The sequence below is a fragment of the Cucumis melo genome, chromosome 8, assembly GCF_025177605.1.
Source record: "Cucumis melo cultivar AY chromosome 8, USDA_Cmelo_AY_1.0, whole genome shotgun sequence".
Taxonomy (NCBI): domain Eukaryota; kingdom Viridiplantae; phylum Streptophyta; class Magnoliopsida; order Cucurbitales; family Cucurbitaceae; genus Cucumis; species Cucumis melo.
Window position 1 is genome coordinate 4,865,976 of NC_066864.1, and position 27,954 is coordinate 4,893,929.

Genomic DNA, 27,954 nt, shown 5'->3' on the forward strand with positions numbered 1-27,954 from the left:
GGAGGGTCTACTAAATTAAATTTAGGGTGACACTATGATATCAATTGTTAGATAACAAATCTACTTTAAATTTCATTAAAAAATGTATCCTATCAATAAAAATAAATAAATTTATTTATTCATATACTCAGGATCATTATCTAAGTTGAAGAAAATTAGACGAACCAATGATGTTGCAAAAACCTAACCTCATAGGTAAAATTGTTTGAATTTGAAAATTTAAGAATCTAAATACAATCAGGAAAAAGTAGTTTTTTATTCTCCATATAATACAATCATACAAACACCATCATAAAAGCAAACGATAAAAAAAAAAAAACACAAAAAGACCAAAAGAGGGAAAAAGAAAGTAGAGGATCGATTTGAATCGGGCTGCTTTTGTCCACTCGCGCCCATTGAGACAATAAATTAAGCCCAAACAAAGGTGGCCCATGGTGGCCCGCCAAGCACGAACCCACGTTGCCAGCTCAGCAAGGGAAGCGAAGAAAGCAATCCACACGCGCGATCACGTGCTTTGCCTTATCACAAATGAGAGCGAGACGTGAAGTAATAACGAGCGCAGAATATTTTTGTGAGCCAAAATGAAACGGCTGGGTTGGAGAGTTTTCGTTGTGTTGTGTAATGTTTGTGTCCTATAATCAAAAGATTACAAAATATAAATTAAAATTCGTAGGAAAACGATGTCGTATGAGGTAACAACGCATGGAATTAGATGCAAAAAAAACCAAATCGACTCCCTCCATTTATCGCTCTCAAGGGGGGAAATAACATTACTGGTTAAAAGCTCAAAAGATTAAATGAATGATCACTAAGACAAGAGAAGAAGAGACAAAGCCACAGAGAGAGAAAGAGAGAAGAGGGAGGAGGGTGGAGACGGAGGAGCGGAGGGCGTTCCCGTCGTTGGATTCTGAAAATTTGAGCTCGTTAGGGTTGTCGGAGGAGAATGGGGGAGCAGAGGAACCGATGGAACTGGGAGGTAAGCGGGTTTGAGCCAAGGAAGCCGTCTTCTTCGTCTTTTGAGCAGGATGATCAGCTCAAGTCAGGCGCCCCTTTGATTCGGAGGTATTCAATTTCCTCGTCTCCAGCTTCTCCACGTTTGGAGCTCTCAAAACACTCCCTGGTCACCAAGGTTCAAAGATTGAACGACAAAGTTAAGGTACTCGGGTTTAATTCTCAATTGTTATCGTCAACTTCTTCTTCCTTTTTCTTGTTGCGAGCTCCTGAGTTGAGTATTCTGCTCGTATTTGTTCTTAATTGTTTTAAATTTGATGTTAAAAAGTGGCATTGGGTTTAAAATAAGTAGCTAGGAGGTCTGAAAAGTGGCATTGGTTAATATTGCCGCCACTGCGAAGCTCAAAATTTTGGTGAAATGGAGTGTCTATTAGTGAATTTGATTTACTTGCTCCTACGAGGGACATGGCAGCATGCTCCTAGTCCATATATCGACTAAAATTATCTTCTGGGGCCGATGCAATTCCTTATGTGTAAGTGAAGGTATGCATCGTTTGGCCGTGTGTGCTCGTTGCTATCACAACAGCCAACTGCGGTGTGATGAATGGGCGGTCACAAGTGGAGGATTTGGAATCCTCAGCAGCTCTTGGTTACGATTTCCTATTCATTTTCAGGCATCCGTTAAAGCAAAATATTTGATGTAAAAGCACAGGAGGAGTTCCTCCTTCGTATTCAAGTTGTCTGTACACAACTTGAATTTTTATGCGTTGGATCCATTTCATAAGCGTGTGGCAGATTCAAGGTTTTCTCAAGATCTTGAATTTATTCTTGATTCCTTGTATGGGTCTCTAGACATTAGCTTTCCCGTTCATGTGGTTTTTTTACGTATATTGTTTTGGAATTTGGAGCCATTTCAGGTGATATATGGGCCTCTGTATTGGCCCATCTCATTTACTCGTTTAGAACTTTGTTGTTTGTTTAACAGCTAGCTAAAGAAGATTACTTGGAGTTGAAACAAGAAGCAAGTGAACTGCAGGAATATTCGAATGCCAAACTAGATAGAGTTACTCGGTATCTCGGTGTTCTTGCAGAGAAGACCCGTAAGCTAGGTAAGATAATGATCCCTGCAGCTTACATATTTTCTGTGTTAAGTTCCTTGTTTGTAGATTTTAAATCACTTAAGTAACTCGATGTTACGAGATTGAAAAATTATTGTAGTTTGCAGCCTTCCAAATTTGAGATGATATTCACAAGAACCACACTAATCTGTTTGATTTTGATTTTGGTTTTTCTTGTTCAAATGCTATATGTCCGTATAAATTCATGTTTAAGTACAATTATTGATAGCTTTTAAAGTGTTCTCCTTTCTGATTATCAGATAGAGTGGCCATTGAAACTCAGGCTAGAATTGGACCACTACTTGATGAGAAAAAAAGGCTGTTTAATGACTTGTTGACAGCCAAAGGTACACCCGCTTTTCATGAGTTTTATTTCTTATGAGTTTGACTTTTAAAATTTAGCTCCGTTTGGTAATCATTTTGTTTTTAGTTTTAGTTTTTGAAAATTAAGCCTATAAAGCACTATTTCCATCTCCAATTTTCTTCCTTTGTTATCCACATTCTAGAAATGGTTTTAAAAAACCAAGTCAAAATTTGAAAACTAAGAAAAGTAGTTTTTGTTTTTGGAATTTGACTAAAAATTCAACCATTGTATTTAAGAAAAATGCAAATCATTGTAAGACATAGAAAGAAAGTAGGCTTAATTTTAAAAAACAAAAACAAAAAGAGTTACCTAATGGGACCTTAGTTCTTACGATAACCGGTTTATGAGTTTCAGGGAACATAAAAGTTTTTTGCCGAACTAGACCACCATTTGAGGAGGAAGGTCCTTCTGTTGTTGAATTTCCTGATGAGAGCACAGTCCGCATCATCACTGGTGATGATACCATCGCTAACCCCAAAAAGGATTTTGAGTTTGACAGGGTTTATGGACCTCATGTTGGACAAGGTGAAAGGAATGTGTGTTCTTCCTACCTCATCTGGTTCTACTTGTGTTTACCTATAATTATTTATTTAAATCATGATATACATATACGTGAGTTGTGTTGTTAATATATCTTGGATTGTTATTACACATGCAGCCGAATTGTTCAGGGATGTTCAGCCTTATGTGCAGTCTACGTTGGATGGACATAATGTTTCTATACTTGCCTATGGACAAACATTCTCAGGAAAGACACACACCATGGTTGGTTTTCTGTCTCCCTCTATTTGACATATATTTTTCTTCCTTCCACTCTCGCCAACAGATGTAGATGTTTCTTAATTGTGTCATTATGCATATGTAATGAGTACAGGATTTTTTCGTTTGAGCTAGGGCTGTTATGCCAAATTACTGCAGGTATCTTGATGCTTAGGAATGAAGATTTTCTTTAGGACTTTTAGGGAAAGAGGCCATGCCAATTACTATTAACTAAGCTCACTTCGGCACTTAGAAATGAAGATTAATTGTGTTTATCTGGCAAGGATTGTCTTTTTGAGGATGCTTGAGTGGTAAAGCTATACGTGTTTGGTATTATAGAGTTTATTTTTAAGCACGTAAATCGTGCCTTTGTTATTTACTACTTCAATATATCCACTTAAATAAATTAATATAGCATTCTGTCCATAAAGCAACTAAATATAAATTATTTCAAAAGTTTTTTTAGGCTATTCTTATGAAAGGATCTCAAAAGTTCATTTTAAACATCAATTTAATTCGATCTAATTTCATATTTTCTGCTCTGCATGTTGGATTTGTAAGAACTTAATTTACCCAAGTAAAATGTACTTGTGTTGTTATGAACTAGTTGAATTTGATTTCAATTTTTCCCAGTATCTCAGGATGCTAAACTCAATACAATGCTAACTAATATTCATTTTGCAGCCTCCTGTTAGAATTTGTATTGCTGAGACTCGTTTTGTCACTAAACGAACGAAAAAGGTGTTAGGGTCAGAGAAATGTTGAGAAACAAGTCTAGTTTAGATGTAAAGTTATTTGTTAAAAAAAAAATATTCTTACACTTGATCTTAGCCAAGGGAGTGAGAAATGTAGAAAGGTATATGTAAAATTATATTTATAAAATAATTTTGTCAAAATCAGATTCTTATGGGATATCAGATGATTGCTGATTCACAAGATCAACATTCGTCCACTCTCCCAACATTCCTTTTCACAGTAATTCAGGAACTATGATAACAAAGGGACCAAGTATATTGTATACAGGAAAAAGGGATGGAAATGAGGGATCATCTAGAGTCAAGCCAATGGATAAGAAAAGGTTTACTATTCGGATTCAGTTTCTAAAATACTTGAAAGAACACAAGCTTGGTTATCAAATGTTTTTGGTCTCGGTGTTTGTTTTTGACATATGTCTTTTTATGATCTGATCTTACTATGAACCAATATCTGAGCATATTGTGCTGGTTGATTTGTTTTTTCAATTTATTATTTTTCTTGCCAGGAAGGATCCAGCCATGACCGTGGTTTATATGCCCGCTGTTTTGAGGAGCTGTTTGATTTAGCCAATTCTGATTCAACCTCTACTTCTCGATTTAAATTTTTTGTTACTGTCTGTGAGCTTTATAATGAACAGGTTCGTTTCCTTAGTAAATTTCATTCACAATTGCTTTTTAGTTTTAGATTCCCTATTTGAGCTCTATGCAATAATCTATTGAATCCCTTTCATGTTCTTGAAGATCAGGGATTTGCTCGCCGAATCAGTTATCGCCTCAAATCTCCACGTTGATTCACCAGAGTTGTTTGCAGGACTTGTGCAAGAAAAAGTAGATAACCCATTGGACTTCTCTGGAATTTTGAAAGCAGCATTTAATGCACGGGGAAACGATTTATCGAAGTTGAATGTTTCTCATTTGTATGGTTTGAACCTGGTTCTTTTGAATTTATTCTCTTTTCTCCGCTTCTTTCATTTTTCCGTTGGTATAGTTTTTGGTCCTGAATAAAAAAGAACTGCCTACTGTTGAATGGTACTGTTTTTTGGTTACTTGATGTTACCTGGTTCATGAGGTTTGGTCGTGGGTTGAGGTAGTTGAGCCCAACTCTATCTCTATCGTACTTATCAAAGAAATCTTTCTCAGTGATAACCTAATGGAGTTATGCATGTCTTCAATCTAGATATGTGTTAAGTTCTGATTTTCATCCCTATTTTCTTTACATAGAAAAACATTCAAGATGCACCTACCGAAGTTTCATAACCTGCTAGATTGGAGGGTTTGCATAAGTTTTTTCTTATACTACAGCTGAAGGAAAGAAAAAACATTATATCTTAATCTTAGTCTGGTTTTCATGTTTGCTTTGTATGCATAACTGCTTTGGATGTTTATTTTCAGTATTTCCACTGCTATGTTCACCACCTCACAAGGCTTTTAACTGGCTATTACAGGATTACCACAATACACGTGTACTATACCAACCTGATCACCAGCGAAAATACGTATAGCAAGCTTTCTCTTGTAGACTTAGCTGGGAGCGAGGGTTCAATTACGGAAGATGATAGTGGAGAGAGGGTCACAGATTTGCTGCATGTCATGAAATCACTTTCAGCGTATGTTTAACTTAATCTTTTCTGAATGTGGGGTATTTTCTTTTAAACTAATTTTTTAGTTTTTTTTCTTCAAGTTTTAGTTTTTAGTTTTTAGTTTCTTTTCTTCTTTTTGAAAAAAAGAAAGAAAATTAATTGGGTGGAATTTTTGCTTCGGTTTTGAAAAAAAAAAAAACTTTTGAGGATGTTTGTTGTTTGTTTTTTTTATTGATAAAATGAAAATCAAACCAAGGGACTGGTTTTTCAAAATTTTGTTATTTCTTGTGATTTTCATCATATGTAATTAATGGTGAAAATTTATTTAAATCAAATTACATTGTGATTTGATGAAAATCTATAAATATGTAATGGTGGTTGTTGATTCACGGAATTCAACTTCTTTTCAATGAAGAAATCTTTACGTATGCCAACCTCACTACAGATATTATGATATACTTTTGTAGGTTGGGAGATGTTTTGTCATCTTTGACTTCTAAGAAGGAAGTTGTTCCATATGAAAATTCAGTGCTCACAAAATTACTAGCAGACTCCATAGGTAAAGTATTCCTTTTGGTATATGAAGTTGTTTTAGGCTGGAATCATCAATTATGTCATAAGGGTTGCAGGGTTTAATAAAGTTTGGACTAGATTATGCTACAAATCATTAACTTTTCTCCAAACAATTTATTATTATTATTATTATTATTTGAGAAGGAAGAAACTTTTCATTGATAAAATGAAAAGAGACGAATGCTCAAAGTACAAGGAAACCAAAAGAAAAAATTTCCAAAATTTCCAGAATGAGTACATAGAAAAGAAAAGAATGACATTTACTATGTCCACCCAAAACATAAGATCCCAACGTAAACTCGAACATAGATCATAAGATCCCAACGTAAACTCGAACATAGATCATAAGATCCCAACGTAAACTCGAACATATCAAAAAAACATAAATAGAAAAACAGCATAATTAGGAAGAAACTATAAAAGCATCCCAGTTGTGATTGATGTCTTGAATTGAGATCCCCTCCAAAGATTTGGAGAGAAAACAGCGAGATAAGCCTTTAAAGAGTCGCATCAAAGAGAACTTGAAATGAATCATAAAAAATACGCTGGTTTCTTTCCAACCAAGATTCCAAAGATTTGAAAGAATGACATTTACTGTGTCCACCCAAAACAAATCAACTTGTGAATTCCACCTCAACTGTATAATAGCTGTTTAACATTCCTTTTCAATGAGTTTGAGAAAATCCAGCTGATATTAAAAATATAAAATAATAACCTCCAGCAGTGTTGAGCCTAAGCATACTAAAAAAAATGTGATTATGCTACGTGGTACTCATATTACTAAATGAAAAGTTTTCTTTTCAGGCTTATTGCCTGTTCTCACCTCAAGCAATTTCATTTGCTTTCAATTGGTGGTTTATATCATCATCCGAAGGCCGCTGGAATGAGTTAGGCCTGGTGCGTTTTGCTTAATTGGTTCAATTAATGCAGGTGAGAATTCGAAAACTTTGATGATTGTCCACCTCTGCCCAAATGCTTCAAATCTGTCAGAGACGCTATCATCATTAAACTTCTCCGCAAGAGCACGGAATGCTGTATTAAGTCTTGGAAATCGAGATACAATTAAAAAATGGAGAGATATTGTAAGTATGAATATATTTTATTGAATGTGGTCAAATGTCTAGATGGTTTTCATTACCATCATCACCTAGTATGTTGTTGAATGAGATATCTTTGAACTTAGAGGTGTGCTTCTTAATATGAGGTGCCAAGTTTTGTGGAATGGGCTTGACCTGGACTCAGTAGTAATTGTAACCTTAGAGTTTTCTGTGAGAGAGAATTTCTAATCAAAGAGAAAGTTATAACTTCAACATGGAGTATTAGGACTAATTGCTTCTTTTCGTTGGGCAGTGTTGTTGTAAATCCCTTCTGTATTCTTTCATTTATTCTAACGGAAGCTTAGTTTCTGTTAAAAGAAGAAAAAGAAAAATATACTTAGATCAATAGTACAATAAATCAGTGAAATTTGTTTCTTAATATTATATATATATGTTCATACATATCAATTAGTCAATAATACAATAAATTACATTATGCAATGTGCGTAATTGGTGGGGCAACTGTGGGATTTAAATGGAAGTATTCTAAGAATATATGTCTTATTCACATTTTCATGTCCTACCAATTTCTTATAGGCAAATGATGCACGTAAGGAATTATACGATAAGGAAAAAGAAATTCTGGATTTGAAACGAGAGGTTTTGGAATTGAAGAATGCACTGAAAGATGCTAATGACCAGTGTGTTTTACTCTTCAATGAAGTTCAGAAGGCGTGGAAAGTTTCTTCTACTCTGCAATCAGATTTAAAGGTTCTCAACTTGTGTTTTTGTTACACAGTTATATCAATCATCGTAATCTAATTTTTGGTTACACATCCCCCACCCCACCCCCACCCCTATTTCTATTTTTTACATGTAAACTATAAAATGTATGGTTTAGGATGGTTGAAGTTAATCTGGGTTTTGGGATCTATAAACACACTTCTCCATTTTCAGTCTGGTCGTCTCATTAAAAATGTCTTTATGAAGAAGCACAAATCAACATTTCCACAATTATGTTATAGATCCCATCGGAAGTAAAAGAAAATTGGATTATTATTTTAATTCATTTATATCAATTGATCGACATTTTATGATACCAAGTATATCCTGTTCTTTTACAAATGACTATTTTGATATTTTTCTGTTAAGCTTTCTTTCAGGCAGCAGTATTGCTTTAGTTTCAAAATATTTCAGTCATTTTTTGTTCACACGTTGATGTTAGTTTTTCTCACGTTACTTCTTCAAGCAGTAATATCACTGAGTTGTGTTCTATATGATGCAGATGGAGAACATTTCACTTGCAGAAAAACTCAAGACAGAAAAAGAACAAAATGCTCAGCTTAAAAATCAAGTTGCTCAACTCTTGCATTTGGAGCAAGAGCAGAAACTGCAGATACAACAGAGAGATTCAACCATTCAGACTTTGCAGGTTGGTTCTTCATTATATCAGAACTCCTGACCAGAATAATTTGGAAGACTGTTAGTTTTGAATTGATGGAAATGGTATAACTCTTTCATGTAGTCGAAGATTAAAAGCATAGAGTCACAAGTGAATGAAGTTAGATCGTCATTGAGCACAGAACCATCCAAGGCCACTGGAGATAGCATGGATTCTTCTGCAGTAAGCAAGAAGCTTGAAGAGGAGCTCAAAAAACGTGATGCTCTTATAGAGGTCTGTTCTCTTAGATTCCCTATTGGTGGATGGGTTGAATAAAAATATTGTTTTTCTATTGAACAAGAAGAAGTCTTTTGTAGATCAAAAGAAAAAAAAAGCTGTATTTAGATCACTCTAGCAAGAGCCATCATAAGTTGGCTTAGTGCAGTGGTCAATAAAGGTCGTGAATTTGCTAAAGAAGTTAGAGGGAATAGGTTCAATCTATGACGACCATCTACCTACAGCTGAACATACTACAAATATTGTAGGGTCAGTGGATTGACTTGTGATTTTTAAAAAGATCTCCCTAACAAGAATAAACACTTTAAATTACCAAACAGCCTCCCAAACAAAAGATCGAAAAGTAAAAAAAAATTGGTCCCAACAAGAATTAAATGAATAACTGAAACAATTTCTGAAATCTGTGGAAAGAGAACCTCAAGGTTAATGAGAGATCTAATCTTTCTCCATAAAGAGCTTGTATTTCTTCAAATAAATTATAGATTCTCCATTGCTTATGTCTCTTTGTATTTCGAGCATTAGCCTCTTTTCATTATATCAATGAAAAGTATTGTTTCCGTTTCTTTAGAAAAGAGTAGATTCCTCTCTGTTCACAGTCCCTAAGCTATTGTCTTTAGTGACACCAATCCATAAAATTTGAACTTCTTGGATAAGACTATTATTTCTTAATATGTCAAGGATAAGAGTAAACATGCTATAGATTAACTGCATGTTCCATTATGGAATGTTTACCCGTGGAGTTTTAGTTTTTCTTGCTAAATTCCTAGAGTTCTGTACTTCCATATTGTTTTGGGCTTTCAGCTTATTTTTCATGTTTTGGTGTATATCTAGCTAGTTTGAATTCAATTTCCAATTCCTTGGCTAGTTGACACTCGCACGCTCCAGTTAGGTCATTTTGTACACAAGTCTGAATTTGTGCTGTTTCTGCAGAGATTACACGAAGAAAATGAAAAATTGTTTGATCGGTTGACAGAGAAAGCATCTTTGGTTGGACCTCCCCAGGTAAACATATTCTCTTGGAGATCTGAATTCACTGGATACAAGTTTAAACTACTTGCGATTCTTGAATTTTCTGCTCAGTTAAATAATTAGTTGTTTGTTGTTCTCTTGGAGCTTCCATTCGCATGTGGTTTATTGTCTAAAAGTCTGGCTAGCAGCTTTCACTGATGATTTTTGGATGAAGCATGCAATGTGCTTGACATTTTATTTTATATTTTTATTGTAATGAATAATCTAACTTCTATTGAGAAAAATTGAATCTCTGGTGGATATGATCAAGGCCATGTGCTGGTTTCCTACAAGGAATACAACAAAGCTGCATAAACTTAAGTCCTTACTTCAACAGCATCTGTTCTAGAGGTTCTACAGCTGTGTCGTCGAGTCCTATTAATACAACAAATTGACTACAATGCGATAGACATTTGATGTGTAATTTTATCTAGAGAGTTATGGCTATCATCATCATCTGTTAGGTTTTATCTATATCCAGATATTCAATGGTATTTCCACAAATCATATGGCTTAAGAGAAAATAGAAATTTAACTAGTTATGTTCCTTTAGCTAGTCTAGTACTGTTACCATGCTTATTTAGTATGTGGTATTTTATGTGCTATTTCAATTGTTGTTGGAATTCTGTAAAGTAGACTGTAGTACGGTACTACTTTTATTGACGGTTTTATTTATTTAATTTCCAGTTGCCAAGTATATTACCTCAAGGTTCTGGGAACGTTCAACCTCAGGATCCTGGCAGGTATTTAGTAAACTCTGAATTTTGTAAATGGTTTCAGTTTTATTTTTCATTTACTTGCTATTTCATAAATGCTGTGAACTCCCTGGTTGCTAAAACAGAAATGACACCAATGACAAGAGTAAAGGGAGCTCAATGGCCATTGTTCCTTCTCCATCAGCTGTAGATAAAGCTGAGGGGAATCTTGCCTTAGTTAAAGCTGGTTCTGACAAGGTTAAAACTACCCCAGCAGGAGAGTATCTTACATCTGCTTTGAATGATTTCGACCCGGAACAGTATGACAGCCCTGCTGCTATTTCAGATGGTGCAAACAAGCTTTTAATGCTGGTATATATACGTTTAGTTTTAGAGGGGACACTAACTATTGAATTCTAGTCTTATTGCTTACATATTTTTAATAATATCTTTATTTATTTATTTTTATCAAAACCAATTATTCATAAACTCTTTAATGCAATTGTTGCAAGAGAATTAAGAGTTTCATGGAGCAATCTTGGAGAAGGAATTTTATTGATATTGGATAATGAAAGAAATGCTAACAAAGATCCCTTTAAATGGACCCAAAGGGAAAGGGTTTTGTCACACCTAAATTAAAATATTAAATTGGAAAATGATTAAAACAAACAAATAAAATACAGCCACTCTAAATTCCCAAATTAACCCTACATCACTCTTGTTAGTTAAAGCTGGTTCTAATTAAAAGTTTGAGAACCTTTTGTTTGAAGACTAGAAAGTTCCATTAGTTAGCAGTAGTGCTAAAATCAGTTTTGTCGTGGGGTATGTTTCTCTGGTGGGAACTGTGTGGAAACATAGGCACAGTATACTACAAACTTTAGTATGAGGACTAGAAACTTTAGTATGAGGAGTAGAAACTGTGGGGTTGATCATGATCACTGGGTATAATGACAGGAACGTTTTAGTCAATTTATTGGGCGTAAATCCTGCAGGTGCTAGCCGCTGTTATTAAAGCTGGTGCTTCTAGGGAGCATGAGATACTGGCTGAAATAAGAGATGCTGTTTTCTCTTTTATCCGTAAGATGGAACCAAGAAGGGTGATGGACACGATGCTTGTTTCACGAGTTAGAATATTGTACATAAGATCTTTGCTTGCCAGGTCACCGGAGCTGCAATCCATCAAGGTTTTTAAATCTTTAACGTGTTTCCATCTTTCTCTTCTCTGAATTACATTTTCTTTAACTTCGCATCATGTTCGGTCCTTGTATCTTTTCAATTGCAGGTCTCTCCTGTTGAGTGTTTTCTTGAAAAGGCAAGCACTGGACGCAGTAGAAGCTCCAGCAGGGGTAACAGTCCAGGTAGATCTCCTGTCCGCTATATGGAGGAGCAAATCCAAGGCTTTAAAGTAATTCTTCGGCCAGAAAAGAAGTCCAGATTTTCATCAGTTGTATCCAAAATTCGGGGTCTTGATCAGGTAGTGCTTTTGTTATCATTTTGATATTTTCCCACCTATCTGAACTAATGCGTGGTGATAATCAGTATGAATATATTCCCCTTTCCAAAAGAGATGTCAAGAAAGAAAAACTGTTATGATCGTTCCTGCACTCATGCTGTTGGGCCAGTGGGAGGAGACGAATTGGGAAATACTTCATTTGACAATTTGTAATGCATATTATCTTGAACTCGTGTTCCACCCGCCCCCGCCATATAATCTGGTCCAAACTTTCTATATTCTGATTCACACTCATCTAAGGAAATAATAGTTTTCAACATTTTCAGGATTTCCATAGTATGTTATTACCATCCAGTTGTGCTTATGACTTCAAACTGTATCGAACAGGATTCTTCGAGGCTGCAAGTGACTGCTGGTAAGCTGAGAGAAATTAACGAGGATGCAAAAAGCTTTGCGGTTGGAAATAAGGCTTTGGCTGCTTTATTTGTACATACTCCAGCTGGCGAGCTGCAACGTCAGATTAGGTCATGGCTTGTAGAGAACTTTGAATATTTATCTGTTACCGAAGTTGATGCAGCAGGGGGAGCAACTGGTCAGCTGGAACTTCTGTCAACAGCAATCATGGATGGTTGGATGGGTGGACTTGGTGCTGCAATACCTCCTTCTACGGATGCTCTTGGCCAGCTTCTCTCTGAGTATACAAAACGGGTCTATTCTTCCCAATTGCAGCACTTGAAGGTGCATTATGATCTTATTTTGAATCTTTTCTTGAAAAATCAAAGTTGCTTGGTCTTGTCTGTCTCTGAAAATTTATTAAATTTACTATTGATTTGATACGTCAATTGCTCAGAGTAAATGCTTAGAATGATTTCTTCATCGTGTTATTGCTTGTGAAAATAAAAAGTTGTGTTTTTTTCTCCACTCCGACTCTTTTCATGACAAATCATGAACAGTGTGAATTTATGAATCCATTTTAATCATCTCAGTTATTTGAGGATGGTAAATCCCCTTCATTTTCTTAGAGTCAACAAGACTCATCTTTTAAGCTATAAATCTCAATTTCCCCGTCACCAAATTCACGTCAATAAATCAGATTTGGGCCAAATGTCATCTGACCACTTGCCTACGGTCTTAAATATTTCATGAGTTTAAAATCACCAATATTCTTATTTCATATTTTCTAAAGAACGTGCACAAAGGAAAAAGGAAGAATCCTGGCCGATATTAGTTGCTGTCTTGTTCAGAAAAATAAAGCTGCTCTTTCATGATTACTGCATGGGAACCAGAAAATTCCATCACATTCTCTTCCTTTCACCTAAGAACATCAAACAGGATTTCTATTTTTTGTACACACTGTATCTTCTTTAACGTTGTTCTTGAGATGGTCGAAGATTGATGAAAAGTTTTGGTGTCAACTGGTTCAGAACCTAGATATATCTTATATTCCTATGTAACTTCCCCGCTAAGTTTTGCAATCTCGACAGGGAAGTGGTAAACAGACCATGATATTTTGGACATTTATGTACATTTTTCTATCTTATCAGGACATTGCTGGCACCTTGGCTATGGAAGAGGCGGAGGATGCACCTCAAGTTACAAAGTTGCGATCAGCTCTTGAGTCAGTCGATCATAAGAGAAGAAAGGTACTTCATACTTGATTGAAATAGCTACTAATAAGCTTGTTAATAAGCCTAGCTAAAAGATTGTTAAAACTCAACTAATCGGTTGTAACTGATTAGTTATCCAGCTGCCTAACTACTTGTAACAAACTCCTTTGTAACTACTCATTAGTAACTACTTGAAATCATCGATAAATATCAACTCTCTCAGTCATTCTGTGCAAAGAATTATTTTGAAAAAATTACCAACTTTAAATTACACCGCTAACTTTCATTCTGCAACTGCTAATTTGTCAATGTTATCTTATCTATATAACTTTTTTCATTCTCTATTACCCTATATTTGAACATATTCTGATGTATAAAACAAATGTTGTCAGATTTTACAACAAATGAAAAATGATATAGCTTTACTTATGCTGGAAGATGGTGGTTCACCCATTCAAAATCCCTCTACTGCTGTTGAAGATGCAAGACTTGCCTCTCTCATTTCCCTTGATGGCATTTTGAAGCAAGTAAAGGTAATCTTCTGCATAAATCTCTTTCGTTCTCTTTTTTTGCTTCTGTTTCAGTTAACAAGCATTTACGAAGATGTTGATTCGAACAGGATATTATAAGACAAGCCTCTGTAAATGCATTGAGTAGAAGTAAGAAAAAAGCACTACTTGCATCACTTGATGAGTTTACAGAACAAATGCCTTCTCTTCTTGAGATTGATCATCCGTGTGCCAGGAGGCAAATTACAGAAGCTCGTCAGATAGTTGAGGTATGTGAATCTTTCAAATTTTGTATGTTTGTACAGCATGTTTTCTTGTTGTATGAATTAATTTGACGGCTTTTTATTTATTTATTTATTTTGTCTACATTTGAATTCAATTTGACTCTTCTCATTTGGAGATTGGGTAAAATAATTGTCTGTTGGTGTTGATGTGGAACTATTAATGTCGACAACGAGTTAGGGTGGGAAAATCTCCATTTGTTGTAAGAATTGGGGCGGGAAGGGGAAAACATTTGTTGGTAACTCTCTCATCATTATGATATATTTATTTAAAAAAATGAATTCAATCAAGTACTAGCTTGGGGGTTGAATTCTTTCAACACTAGACGTTGGTTATGAAGGACTTGGTTTTTCGTTACATTTTAAAATTAAGAATTATTGTCATTAATTGCTTCTTGTTGAATGGATTTGGTCACTCCCATTTTTCTGTAATGGTGGTTGATTTTTCAAATTTTTTTTTTGTGGATTTCTTATGAGTTTAAGTTTGATTTTATTTTAAACATTGGTAAAATATTATCGATTCCCTTTCTTTTGATCACAACTTTAGACCATTTTATGATAGACACAAGTATGGTCTATCTTGATCTATCGTAGATAGATTGATTTTTTGTTATATTTTGTAAATATTTTAGTTCATTTTTCTATATTTAAAAATAGCCCTAAAAATAATAGTACTTGTTCAATATCTCTGGACGCGTACCATATTGGATATTGAATTTTAACAAGATTTAACCGACTTTTCCTTTTCTTCTAAAATATCATTTATGCAATGAACTTCAGATGTAAAATAAGAAGTCTTTTGACGCCTTTGAAGGTGTAGCTCCTTATCTTGGATTGGATCTAGTACATTAGCTAGGGCCTCATCGTACATTCAACTAATATCTTTTCTAATCTTATTTACTGCAGTTTACTCCAGAAGAAGATGACATCTATCAAGCAACATCACATAACCGCAGACTGTCCGTGGACTCGAGTTCTGGTGCAGAAACTGATGTAGCTCAGTGGAACGTCCTGCAGTTCAATACAGGCTCAACAACTCCTTTTATCATTAAGTGTGGTGCAAACTCAAATTCAGAATTGGTCATCAAGGCCGATGCCCGCGTGCAGGAACCAAAAGGTGGTGAAATTGTGAGAGTTGTTCCTAGACCATCTGTTTTAGAAAACATGAGCTTGGAGGATATCAAACAAGCATTTTCCCAGCTTCCAGAGGCTCTCAGCTTGCTTGCATTGGCAAGAACTGCAGATGGAACCCGAGCACGGTATTCTCGACTATACCGAACTTTAGCCATGAAAGTCCCATCGCTAAGGGATCTTGTTGGGGAGCTTGAAAAGGGGGGAGTATTGAAAGATGTAAGATCATGAACACGAAGTTTGTGGATGCCCATTCTTTTGGTAGCCTGCCTGGCTTGTGTGTTAACATAATTTTTGAGAAAACTCTTGAGGTTGTCCACGATATTTAGCATTGTTGTATTGTAATTTATGTGGTCTTTGTTGCTCTTACCGAAATCTGTATTTGTAGACATCTACCCCCACACTTCCTCACGTCGAATTGATTGTAATTCTTGTTAAAATTAATGTCACTCCCCCAGAAATATTATCAAAATGTCGATAGAGAAAATTTTGAATGTCTTTTTAGATCTTTTAAATCAACAATTTTAATTCTCATGAGTTTTTCTTCTGCATCATTTACGGCCATTGTTATTAGGATCATTGCTACAATTCAACCCAAGAAAGGATCCACTGTGGGGCATTTACACAACCAATATGGTCGAGGTTACATTTCAATTTTGTAGTTTAAGAAGTGTTTGAATTTTTAAAGAAAAACTTAGGTGCAATACCTACCGCATCCAATTAATTTTTTTTCACTTGACAGATTTATTTCTTTCAAATTACTATAAAAAACATGTATTTTTCTGTATATAAAATAAGGGAAAGCATGTGAATTTTGAATTTATTACTTTCTTAAAAATTTGATTATTACCGAGTCAGATAAAATAGAAGATTATTTTAAATTACAAAATTTTTGAAAATATTTATAATCATAGACTATCGTATGCAAATGATATTATATGATTTATCATAAAATAAGTTATAATATTTGGTGGTATTTTGTAAATAGTTAGTTTATTTTGCTATATTTAAAAATAACTCATACAACATTTGATATATTCTAACTTTTAATTAATAATTGATTTATTAGTTATAAATTTTAAATTATGGGGTCGATTTGAATTTGCAATTTTTCTAAAAGTTGAATTTTATAAATTCAGACACTAAATTTCTTAATTCAAAAACTTAATTTGTAATTCTATTTGATACGAAGTGGAGTTTTTGGTGCAATAACAAAATTGATTATTACGATCATCATCGACTGGTTTAATGGTAAAAGAAAAAAATAGTCATGGATTCAATCCTCGGACACTTTAAGTTTCTACAAAATTTTTTATAATAAAATTTTGTTGACAAGTTTAAGTTGTTGGGTAAACTCCCTCGTACTGTCGTGGTTATAAAAAAACAGAACAACTATAAAAATGTTCATCTAGAAACAAAAAGAAAACTTTAAAAATGTATTTTTTTTCCTTCGTAAATGTAAAATATTTTCGTCGACAAGAAACAAATTAAACTCGTTCTAAAAAAAAAAAGGCGTCTTTCCTAACAATTTCGGACGGCTTTTATAATTTCTGTCGATCTTCCCGTCGGTAAATGTAGTCTCTTCAGCTCGAGCTTTGCAGACTTCAAAGAACACATAGAAAGAGAAACTTCATCTTCTTCAACCCCGAAATGTCTTCTTCTCTAACCTGTATTAGGCTAACGCTATTCACCGTGGCAGCTGTTGCTTTTCAGATCATTGGACTCTCGTTTTTCGTCTTCGGCTTCTTCCCCGTCAAACCTGCACTCTCCGGTGACAGGTTCTCTTCAGCTTCTCTCTCTCTCTCTCTCTCTCTCTCTCTCTCTCTCTCTCTCATTCTTGAGCACAATAAGATGGCATCATCAAATGATAGAGTTTCTGAAAGCAGTTGTGCGTCAATTTACTTTCGAAATTATAATGATTTAGTGCAATTGAGCAACGAGACCAGCTGGTATGGTATGGTACTCTGAGCTGGCTTCGTATGTTTATGAAGCAAAGGAGAGTGTAATGATTTTTCTGACTGGATTTTCCTTTCTTATTGAGATTTGCACGTTGCAAATGTGATTTTTCTTCATCTGCTACTTGCTTTTTTAGTGGTTCGGAAAGTTTTCATGCGCCCACCTGCTATTCAATGGGAAACGAGAGTGTGAGAGATCTGCCTCCTTATGACCTCCAATCTCTATATCAGGTCCTTTGCTCAAGATATCACTTAATTTGAGACAGTCATGCGCTTTATGTTCCAATAGTGCTACAATATAGACAACAACGGCTTTAGGGTGATGTTAATTTGTTCACCACTAAGCTTTATAAAGTTAAAGTTAGGCTTCCATGGGAAGAAGTAGGATTACAAACGGAAAGACAAGTTTAGTATGAAATTGTTGGAAAATGATATCCTCTCTCTGTAATATAGGACTCATTATAATCTTTAAACGTGCCTAAATTTATTACAATTGATTAATGAGTTATCAAATGTGAAAAATACATGCAAGAGGAAGCTCTAGTTATTCCTATTCTGTGGCTCGGAATGCATCAGGGGATGATGATAGCTTCTGTCTCTTCACTCTGTTTCCTTTTCCCTTCCATATTGATCTTGTTTTGAAATGCAAACAAGATTTATGAGAGTGTAATCTAACTTGAAAAATTCTTTCGTGTAGGAATTATCTGGGCTTCCTCCTTTGTTTGACCGACTTATTTTAATGGTATGTGAATTATACCCAGCAATTCTGGGTTTTTTTTTTCACCATTATTATTGTTGATGATGTTGTTTGATGCTTGAATACAGTTTCTTTCTATAACGAACATGTCAATATAGGTTATTGATGGTCTTCCAGCAGAATTTGTGCTTGGAAAAGATGATCGGCCTCCGAACAAGGCTTTGATGGAAGCTATGCCATACACTCAGTCATTGTTGGCAAATGGAATTGCAAAAGGTTACCACGCAAAGGCTGCACCTCCAACTGTTACGATGCCCCGTCTGAAGGTGAGTATTTCTTCATTCTTGATTATTATGGCAGACATGGTATGCTACCAGTCTACAAACCAAAACCTTGTTCTTTTCACATTATTGCAGGCTATTGTATCCGGAGCTATCGGAGGATTCCTTGACGTGGCTTTCAATTTCAATACTCAAGCTCTACTTGATGACAATCTTCTTGGTAGGTGAGGATGCCGTTTAGGAGTTTGTATCCCTTGGACATCTATTTCTCTTCTATAATGAAAGTTGCTTCTTGTTCCAAAAAAAAAAAAACCACATTACGAATCTGAAAGTGAGATCACATTTACATATCATAGGTCAGTTTTCTAAAGTTGGTTGGAAAATGGTGATGTGTGGAGACGAAACATGGCTTAAACTGTTTCCGGGGCACTTTATGAGGCATGATGGAGTTAGCAGTTTTTTTGTAAGTATGGTACCTGAATCTTTTGATATCACATGCAAAGGAAGATGTTTGGTGCAGTGCATGGACTTCATACCTTTCTTGAATTTCAGTATTCTGGTCTTAGGCTCTTAGCCGCTGCAATTTCTTCATTCCTTGCTCACTTAGATTTTTCTCCCTGGGATATGGAAATTTCTGGTTTATCTATCTGGCTTTCTGTTTATTTGGGATTCAGTAGCTAGCTAAGCTAAATGTCACCAATGGCAACGTTTCAAGCTAAAGTGACCAATTTTGTTCTGTAGCTTAGTACTCAATTTACATCTTCTTTACCAATTTACTGCTGTCTGCCTTATTTTTTTTAAATGAGAAAACATGCTTTGATTGAGAACAAATGAAAGAAAACAAGAGGACAAAAATGCAACTGAAATGCCCCCCATCGCAAAAGCTTCTCAGAAAAGGGGCCCAATCTAAAATGAGCAAACCAAGAGAATAGTTACAAAAAGCCTTGGTCACTAGTCAAAGTGAGTTTAGCTCCACAGTAATTAACATAACCATTCATCCTAAAGGTGAGAGGCTCAATCCTCCATTCCCACAATTGTTGTTTAGAAAAGCCTTACTCACTAACACCCAAAGGAGGCATTTAAGCTAACAAGGGATCACACCTCCTTCCACTATCACTCTCAAATACCGCAAAAGCTCTTCTGTCTTTCTCCGGCCTCAACCCCTAAATAACAGCAAAGAAGAAAACTGCCACTGGATGTTTCTTAGAGCTTGTGTCATGGCACACACTATCCTCAATTGTTGCTTAATTTATGTGTAATCAAGCCCTGTAGTCCCATAATTTTTAGGGGGAGATTTCAAATTTTATCCCTAAGCTTGTGAAGTTGTTTTGATTTCCATCAAATTGAATCCTAAAACTTAAACATGTCTTGCAATGAATTCTACGTGTTTGTGAAAACAGTAAAATTTATGAGTACAAGTTTAATTTTGTCAATTTAAAAAATAAATCTATCACAAAAACCAAAGCGATTTGGTTCAATGAAGTAAAATAAAATCTGTGGGCAAATTGAAAGGAGGGGAAATGTTCTTTTGGTAGTTGGGGCCCTTTTTTGTTACTGTGTTATTTCCCCTGGGTTCTTTCTTTACTCTTTGTTTTGTTCTTTGTTTTCCTGTGGATGTTTGTCTTCTGGTTTATTTGGTACCAATATGTTCTCTTCTTCTTTCTATGGGATATGATCATGGCGCTAAGGGAATGTCAGCTCAATTGAGATGTCCGGGTGCGCCTCTTGATCCTCTATTTTTAGGTTTCTCTATTATTCTCATCGTATAAATTTCTTGTACTTTGAGTTTTATATTAATGAAAAAGTTTGTCCCCGTTTCAAAAAAAACGGAAGGAAAATGACAAGATTATTCTGCAGATAGAAGAAACAATGCTCAGAGATTTCGGGACTACTCTATTTATTCTTTTTGTGTTCACTCTTCAAATTATTTTGTAATTATTGAACTTTCTTTTTGCCTCAAGTCAACTGGACTTTTTATATATCTCCTTTGCCTTTCAAGGTTGATGCTTTATCACCCTCTTCTCTCTTAACATTCCTCTGGAGCATTGAAAGAGAAAAAATAAAAGAAAAGAAAGAAAAGAATACAGTCCTACATGAGGCCCGTTTGGACTCAAGTCAAGTACAAACTGATTTGTGTAAGGGAGGACAATACGTGATTAATTTAACTCTATTGAAATAGCTTAAGCTTCTACGTTAAGAATACTTTAAAACATCACTTTACATACCTCATTGTTACTTATATTTCATCAAACTTAATGAGAATCTCCTCTGTTAGTTTTTGGGATGTGATGCATCTATATCTTGTTGACTTAACAATATCATATACATGTTCATGTTTCTTATTTCTGCAGGTTAAAGATACTGTAGAAGTGGACAAAAACGTTTCTCGACATTTAAGCTATGAGCTTAGCAAGAATGACTGGAATCTTCTAGTAAGTCACTATTTTTGTGCGCTCTTACACATTTCTTTTCCACATACAACCACTGGCAGTATCATCTATTTTCATTTGGCATTTTCTTCATGTTGTGCAATAACTTGAAGTTGAATTATACTCTCTCTCTGCTTGCTTATTAAATTGCTTGTTTCATGCTTGTATTACCATTAACCATAGTTTTTATCAGTTAGGGTGTCTTCCATTTCTATATTTATTGTCAGCATATTTTGGGCGCTTAAATGGTATGCCTATTGCATTTTTCTACTATGAAATATTCAATTTTTTTGTTACATAAAAATTTAAATTTAGTTTGTAATATGGTTTTACACAAAGGCTTTGTTTAATATTTCGTTATTGTTAACGTATGTATATTTATGAACTCACCAGTTTATTTCTATCTGTACCTCACTTTCGTGTGAGTATTTTATTTATTTGTAGTTTCTTTGAGAGGATTGTATGTTTTTTCTTTGAACCTCTTTCATTTGTGTTTCTCCAACTTAGTTACTCGATTGTTCTGTCTGTGGAGAAATCATATTCCTTTCTTCTTCTTCGTCTTTATTTTCTTTTTATTTTTCTATATAATTGTTATTATTATGCTTTCTCCTGTGCTTTTCATCTTTATTCTGTAAATTTGATTGCCTTCACTGTAAAATTTTAAATCAAATGCAACTTTAGCTTGTTTTTGAGCTCTATATGTTACTGCATAAATTATGTTAACTTTGAGAAGTACTTGTGTACCCTGTTTCATCTTTATCAAGACCTCTGTTATATTATCTGTCTGCGACATGATAAAATAACAGTTAAGCTACATTTCAGATTCTTCATTATTTAGGCTTGGACCATGTTGGGCATACTGGTGGTCGAAACAGGTGAATTTTTCAGTTTCTAATTGTTTAACCTCTGACACATCTGTTAATTTATTTGATAAGTTTCATTTGGATGTTTGATCTTTTCAGTCCCTTAATGGCTCCAAAACTTATGGAAATGGATGAAGTGGTGAAGATGATTCATGCCAGTGCCATCATGAACCCAGATGATAAAAGGACGCTTTTGGTTTGTATCACCCCCTCATTCCCTTTTACTTGTCGCAATAACTGAGCTTTAGTCAATGCTTTTACTGTTCTGGTGATCCTATTCTGAAATCTCATATAAAGAAATTGATAAACTAGTTGGTTAATAAGAATTCCTGAGTCGGGCTTAAGAAGGAAACTCCTCTAACCAATAGAAAGGTAAAACAAATAATGAATCATCTTTATGTCATTGAATACTTATGGAAGTCTTAATATTTTTTCCAACCAATCTCCCTAAACAAAGCTATTGAAGCAAAACCTTCGAAGTATTTTTACCTGTCTTGTGTACTTGGTCCAAATTGAATATTGAGAAGAGATTTGCAGAACTTTTGAAGGAGTGCTTCAAAGATCAGAGCTACTTAAGTTTGCTCCAAAGATAAGAAGTGGATGGGTGTGAATGGAAAGGGGGTCCAAATCTAAATCAGCAATTGAAATTTTTTGGCCTTTGTGTTTCCTTTATTACCGGTTATAATCTTTCTTGGAAGTTCATTTCCCTATCAATATTATCCTGATTAAATTCTCATGTATTCATGGAAATGGGGACGGGATATAGATTCCTATGCTTGTTTGCCGTTATAGATTATAAACCTAAATCATGCCAATGATTAATTTATAACCGTTGATTTTTGAAATTCAAAGTAGGTTGTAGCGAGTGACCATGGGATGACTGAAAATGGCAATCATGGTGGGTCATCGTATGAAGAGACTGATTCTCTTCTTCTTTTTATTGGATCAAAAAGTCATGCCACCCACTTCTCATCAATTATCAGCAATGATGTCAACCAGGTATCAGCTCCTACACTTAGCAATGCCTTCAACTTGGTTTAGACTGTGCATAAAAAAATTTAATTACTAAATCATTAGTTTTCTGAACGTTATTGTTCATAGCACAACACTCAATCCTGTAGGTTAGACAAAGTTATTGTTTCTTTCTTCAGACTGATAACTTGATCTTTTCTTTGAACTTCTGAAGCCCTTGTTTTGTTTTACTGATAAGGAACTTGTATTACTTTATACGTAACAGAAACTTGTATTACTTTAACGCAGTATTGATAAGGAAGATCATGCTGTCTATTTCTTCTTAATTAACAGCACAAAGAAGTACTTGCCCGATTTCTGGAACCTATATCAGTTGTCGATTATGCTTTTTTTACCCTGAAGATTTTTTATTTTCTGACTTACTGATGACGTGGTTCAGGTTGACATTGCACCAACACTAGCTCTTTTATTTGGTGTGCCAATTCCCAAAAACAACATTGGTGTCATGATTCCAGGAGTGATCGACTTTTTGAAGGGTAAGTCCTCCCCTCCTGTGCACGAGGCCTTAAATGATTTTGGAATCAAAATGAAGTTTCGAAAATGTAGAATGGATATAGAAAGATAGTGGAAGACTCAAATATCAAAGTAGAGTGATAATCTCATCTGTTAAGGATCTTATTGCAACATTCATTTTCCATTCGAAGCCTTGAATATACGTGATTCGTGAACAAACCCTGCTGCCCCTGTAGTAATTCAATCTGCTTTGTCCTTTTCTCACCGCGGTTCTATTATCAAATGCTACATAATACTAGAATGCATCATGCTTGTAGTACCTTCCAGAGTTTGCACCGCAGGCCAACTTGTGTGATCTTAATGTGACACCTCTTTCTGGATGGTAACAGATACGCACCAACTGAGGGCACTCCAATTAAATTCTTGGCAATTGCTTAGATTGTTACAAAAGCAGGTACCTGGTTTTCCATGTGGAAGTTTCCCATGTGATGGCTTTTCAGGCGATCAAGGATATAATAGTAATGATATTATGGAGAAGTTCTGCCGGCTTTATTTGCGTTCTGCATTTCTTCATGATTCCTGGATATCAACGGAACTCTCCAGGTGGGCATACGATGATTTATTTTGGAGAATTTGTGTCATGGAGCAAGAAAAGTTAACTTTTTACATTAATTTGAGCAGGTCTGATAACAGAGAAGAAAAAAGTGAAATTATTGCAGCATACTATGAGTTTCTGATAAATGCAAACCAATGGTTATCACATAAAGCTACTGATGTAAGAAGTTTGTTTGCTAGTTTTTCTTCTCTCTTTAGGCTGCATCAGTTTTTAAATTTTTATCATAATCTTGGAACAAACTCTGAATATTTCTTCATGGATATTTGATTATTTAAGAATATTATTTGTGGCTGATTGTGAATGGTCATATTTGTTCTTTTGCAGAAACCTTCTACAGTTATTGTTTTTGGAGTGATGTCAATGTTTCTATCATTTCTGATATTTTCTATTTCCATTTACTCTATTATCCAAGAAAGTTATTCTGGAGAAAAGCAACTGTCCAATGGTATCTTTACCCAGCATCTCGATGAGGGTTTTTCTCTATCCGTAATATTCATCCTGGTGATCAGTATGGGATCCAGTTCCATGGTTGAGGAAGAGCAATATATTTGGCATTACTTGATCTCTACATTGAATTTGCTTTTCCTTCGTAAAACAATGCAGTTCTTTAAAAAAGAAAGCACATGTCGTTTTTTCAATTTGTTCAATGGACATGGAAAAGTTTGTATAAGGATATCTTCCATCTTTACCCTCCTTATCACTGGAAGGATTTTAAGGGGTTGGCATCAAGGAGGTGTGAATTGGACTCATCTCCCAGACATATCCAAATGGCTTGAACAGTCGGGGACTGATCTTCAGCTGATTCAATTGATTGCTGTCATCCTTACAACCATACTAATCTTATTTTCTCTATCTTTATTAGGAAGGGGAATGAAAATTGTTCTAGTTGTTGGATTTAACTTTTTGATGTCGGGATTGCTAGTGTTTTATCATATCTTGAGATATCAACACAATGCATCACTACCATCCAGCAATGCTGCTACCTCATTAGCACAAATAATTTATGCAACTCTTGGTGTTTCTACTGTCGGGACTGTTCTGGCTGTACCATGGATTATGCCTATTCAAATTTCAAAGGCATGTTGTAGAGATCGCAATGACAACTCTGCAGTCTCTTATCCTTTAAAAATTGGGAGTCAATCTCAATATCCAGAACTGATATATTCTTTACATATTATCGGGTGGGTGTACATAGGGTCTTGGTGTCTTCTGCAGTTGCTGCTTCAACAACCAGTTAACTCAGTAGTTACGTTACTCATTCTGATGCAGATTTTTGCCAGCTTTCTGTTTTTTTCTCAAGGGATGCTGCAGCAGAAGCAATGGGTTGAGGTGAGTTTAAATAGTATTATTATTATTTATTATTGATTGTTGGTTTGCTGTCTCTAATATATGCGAAGGGGGTCCTTGGTACAAGCCTATGTGCTGAAAAGTGAAAAGAAAATACATTCGGATTAGAGCAAATAATGAGTGCAGGATGATTACAAAAATTTTAACTAATAAAACCTCTTTTAGACATTGAAAGAGTCACCCTCTTCCAAATGTTTTCATTATGTAAAAAGACGTTGTACGTTCTTCAATTTCAGTGCGCAGGCAGCCTCGTCGGTTGTTTGGGGAAGCACCATGTTTTTGATCATGTGCGTAAGGCGTCACCATTTACATGCATAACCACAAATTAAGAAAATACTTTCTGCTGCTTCACCGTCTTTTCTTCAGACATTATACTAGCTAGGAGAAAGTTGTCACTAGAGTGGTTTTTCTAAATCCTATCACCAGTGTTAACTTCTTCCCAGCCAGCAGGTTTAGGAACCTCGCTTTTCTTGATTACTTTACGAAGGTTGGTATATCTTGTTTGGTTCAGGCAGTTGAAGAGAAGATTGCTGGGAGATAAAATTGTTGAATATATGCTTCGTCCAATTGGTTGCCTAGATTTCTGTGTATATTTGCCTCATGCAGAGATTATCTGCGTATAAAAAGAAGTGTTTGCCATGTAAATATTAATAGACGTCTTTTTCCCCGACTTTTGAAGTATTTATATCTGATCTTATGAAGTTGTATCTTTAAAAGTTACTTTTATTTGCAGGACTTGTATAGTTTGAAAGATTTTCTGCAGCTTTGGTTATTTAAATGCATGCTAATCCTGGACGGTTATTTCTTGCTTTAAAGGTTGCTGTGTTGTACTATATAGGAATGGCTGGCCATTTTGCGCTGGGGAATAGTAATTCTCTAGCTACAGTCGACGTTGCTGGAGCTTTCATTGTAATTTCTTCTCCCCTGCACCACAAATTACTTATCATCCACTCTTGAACTTCACAATAGCAAGCTTACCTTAATTACACGATTTTATCCTCGTCAGGGCATTTCAAACTACTCAGCGTTACTTTCTGGCATATTGATGTTCATCATCACCTATGCATCACCGACACTGCTGCTGCTAAGTATGGTGATGTATATCTCAATTAAAAATCTAGAAACTGCTGCCTCTCCTCAAAATGTAGATTCTGAACATGTTCTAAAGAGGATTCTTGGCCTTCCTTGTCTGGTTCCACTGACTATCAATTCGATCTTGTTGATCGCATACACAATAGTTCTGATCTTAATGAGGAACCATCTCTTTGTTTGGAGTGTTTTCTCTCCAAAGTAAGTTCGCATGAATTTTCTATTTGATTTTCAGCCCTTCTCATCTTATAGCTAAGAAAACATTGGGATATTCCATTCCGATTAAATCATGTCTTAAGCTACATATTGCTATATCTTTTGAAAGGTTAAAAAGCTTCAACAATTCACCACCTAGCTTGTAAAGTTCTCAGGATTGTACTCTATAAACGGTAAAATTCCAACCGAATCTTGTATGCTTAAGCTTATGATTTACATCATTTCTCACAGGTATTTATACGCATGTGCCACGACTGTGTGTGTCTTGATCGGAGTCTTTGTCGTGGCAACGACAGTAACCTATGCATATATGGTGTTGGCGCTGCGCAAAAAGTATTAGAGGCTCCATTGGTGACACGTGATAAGAGTCCGAGTATTCTTTCAGATTCATTGGACCTCTATAGAAGGTTTTCACCGCACTACACATTTTTAAATTTTCAAAATCAATTTTGAGATTGTTGTTGGTTACTGATTACACATCTAGCAACCCTGTTACATGATTGTCTATCAATTTTTTAGAACTATTGCATCAAGTTTAAACCTAGAGTTCGTCCGAGTCTTGATTAGTGATGTAAAAAATCCTTTTGCCGTCCATCTACTATGTTGATTTGGTTTCATTAGAATTTAGATCTATATATTATAAGGATTAATTATTTAAAACCAAATGGAAATGTTTCATTTATGGAAATAAACATTATTTTGCCAATTCAACCGGTGGACTGGTGGAGTCAGGAAATTAGAACTCCGATAGAATGAATATGCCAAAGTTGAGTTAGTTCAAGTTGCCATGAAAATAAAAGATAATAAATAACATTAAGGAACGGTGCACCAAATATGGTATGTAAACAACATGCGTTGAGTTTCTATAATTAGGGATTTGGGAATCTTCAAGTTAACATTAAATATTAAATATATGTTAATAGCCCTCAAGACTCAAGTTAATTAGTTAACATTAAATATGACATTCTAGGCTACAATTCTTATGTTATACAACCGTTTGTAACATGGTAAATATTAATAATAATAATAATCATAATTTGATTTTAAAAAATATTCATGTAACATATTTTAGGAGAATTATCAAAAATTGATATAATATTTACAAAAAGGTAATGATCTTTTTCTTTTTTTTTTTTTTTTTTTGGAAAAACCCCAAAATAATAATTTGGTAATTGTGTAGGCCAGAGAACGATAAAAGATATTGTAGATTTTTTTGTTCAAGAGAGGATGGTGGAAGTTGAAACAAACTAAGGTATCATGCAATATGAATTTGAAATGTTATGATACGGCATTGGCGCGAAATTGTCTTCAGATTTAACCTAAATCCGAATCACACCGAAGGAGTTAAAACTTAACTTAAGAAGATTGCATTCCAAGAAACCTAACACTCCAAACCAAAAGACTAAAACACCCTTCCGCCGCCGCTTAACGTTCGTCCCTCCACCGCCGCGGATTTCTAAAAAGATTTCACTGCAAG

The 27,954-nt window shown here is 35.1% G+C and overlaps 2 protein-coding genes across 21 annotated transcripts; both read left to right on the forward strand.

The window, feature by feature from the left end:
* The first annotated feature begins 736 nt into the window (after positions 1–736).
* Positions 737–15,971, forward strand: LOC103484934 (kinesin-like protein KIN-14A). Its single transcript, XM_008442322.3, has 23 exons — positions 737–1,156; positions 1,937–2,060; positions 2,330–2,416; positions 2,788–2,958; positions 3,092–3,198; positions 4,454–4,585; positions 4,689–4,864; positions 5,393–5,554; positions 5,995–6,086; positions 7,031–7,182; positions 7,735–7,908; positions 8,423–8,569; positions 8,663–8,812; positions 9,746–9,817; positions 10,511–10,566; positions 10,665–10,890; positions 11,511–11,702; positions 11,801–11,992; positions 12,359–12,709; positions 13,516–13,614; positions 13,971–14,111; positions 14,198–14,356; positions 15,275–15,971. The coding sequence occupies exons 1-23, from the start codon at positions 944–946 to the stop codon at positions 15,728–15,730; spliced, it is 3,831 nt and encodes a 1,276-aa protein (XP_008440544.2). The 5' UTR covers positions 737–943; the 3' UTR covers positions 15,731–15,971.
* A 995-nt stretch (positions 15,972–16,966) lies between these two features.
* LOC103484935 (GPI ethanolamine phosphate transferase 2) lies at positions 16,967–27,021 on the forward strand. 20 transcript variants are annotated; one of them, XR_007823135.1, is made up of 18 exons: positions 16,967–17,277; positions 17,592–17,685; positions 18,152–18,196; positions 18,310–18,477; positions 18,568–18,652; positions 18,789–18,895; positions 20,784–20,864; positions 21,684–21,736; positions 21,824–21,920; positions 22,580–22,723; positions 23,136–23,232; positions 23,599–23,812; positions 23,891–23,984; positions 24,150–25,006; positions 25,095–25,154; positions 25,409–25,459; positions 25,989–26,081; positions 26,179–26,235. XR_007823135.1 is itself a non-coding variant. In XM_051088834.1 (18 exons), the coding sequence occupies exons 1-18, from the start codon at positions 17,150–17,152 to the stop codon at positions 26,815–26,817; spliced, it is 2,949 nt and encodes a 982-aa protein (XP_050944791.1). In that variant the 5' UTR covers positions 16,972–17,149; the 3' UTR covers positions 26,818–27,021. The 20 variants fall into 20 exon arrangements, 18 of the variants coding, with proteins under 18 accessions (XP_050944800.1, XP_016899314.2, XP_050944796.1 ...); XM_051088834.1 differs by adding an exon at positions 26,709–27,021 and having other exon boundaries at positions 16,972–17,277; positions 24,150–25,154; positions 26,179–26,462; XR_536802.3 differs by lacking the exon at positions 25,409–25,459 and having other exon boundaries at positions 16,969–17,277.
* The last annotated feature ends 933 nt before the right edge of the window (positions 27,022–27,954 follow it).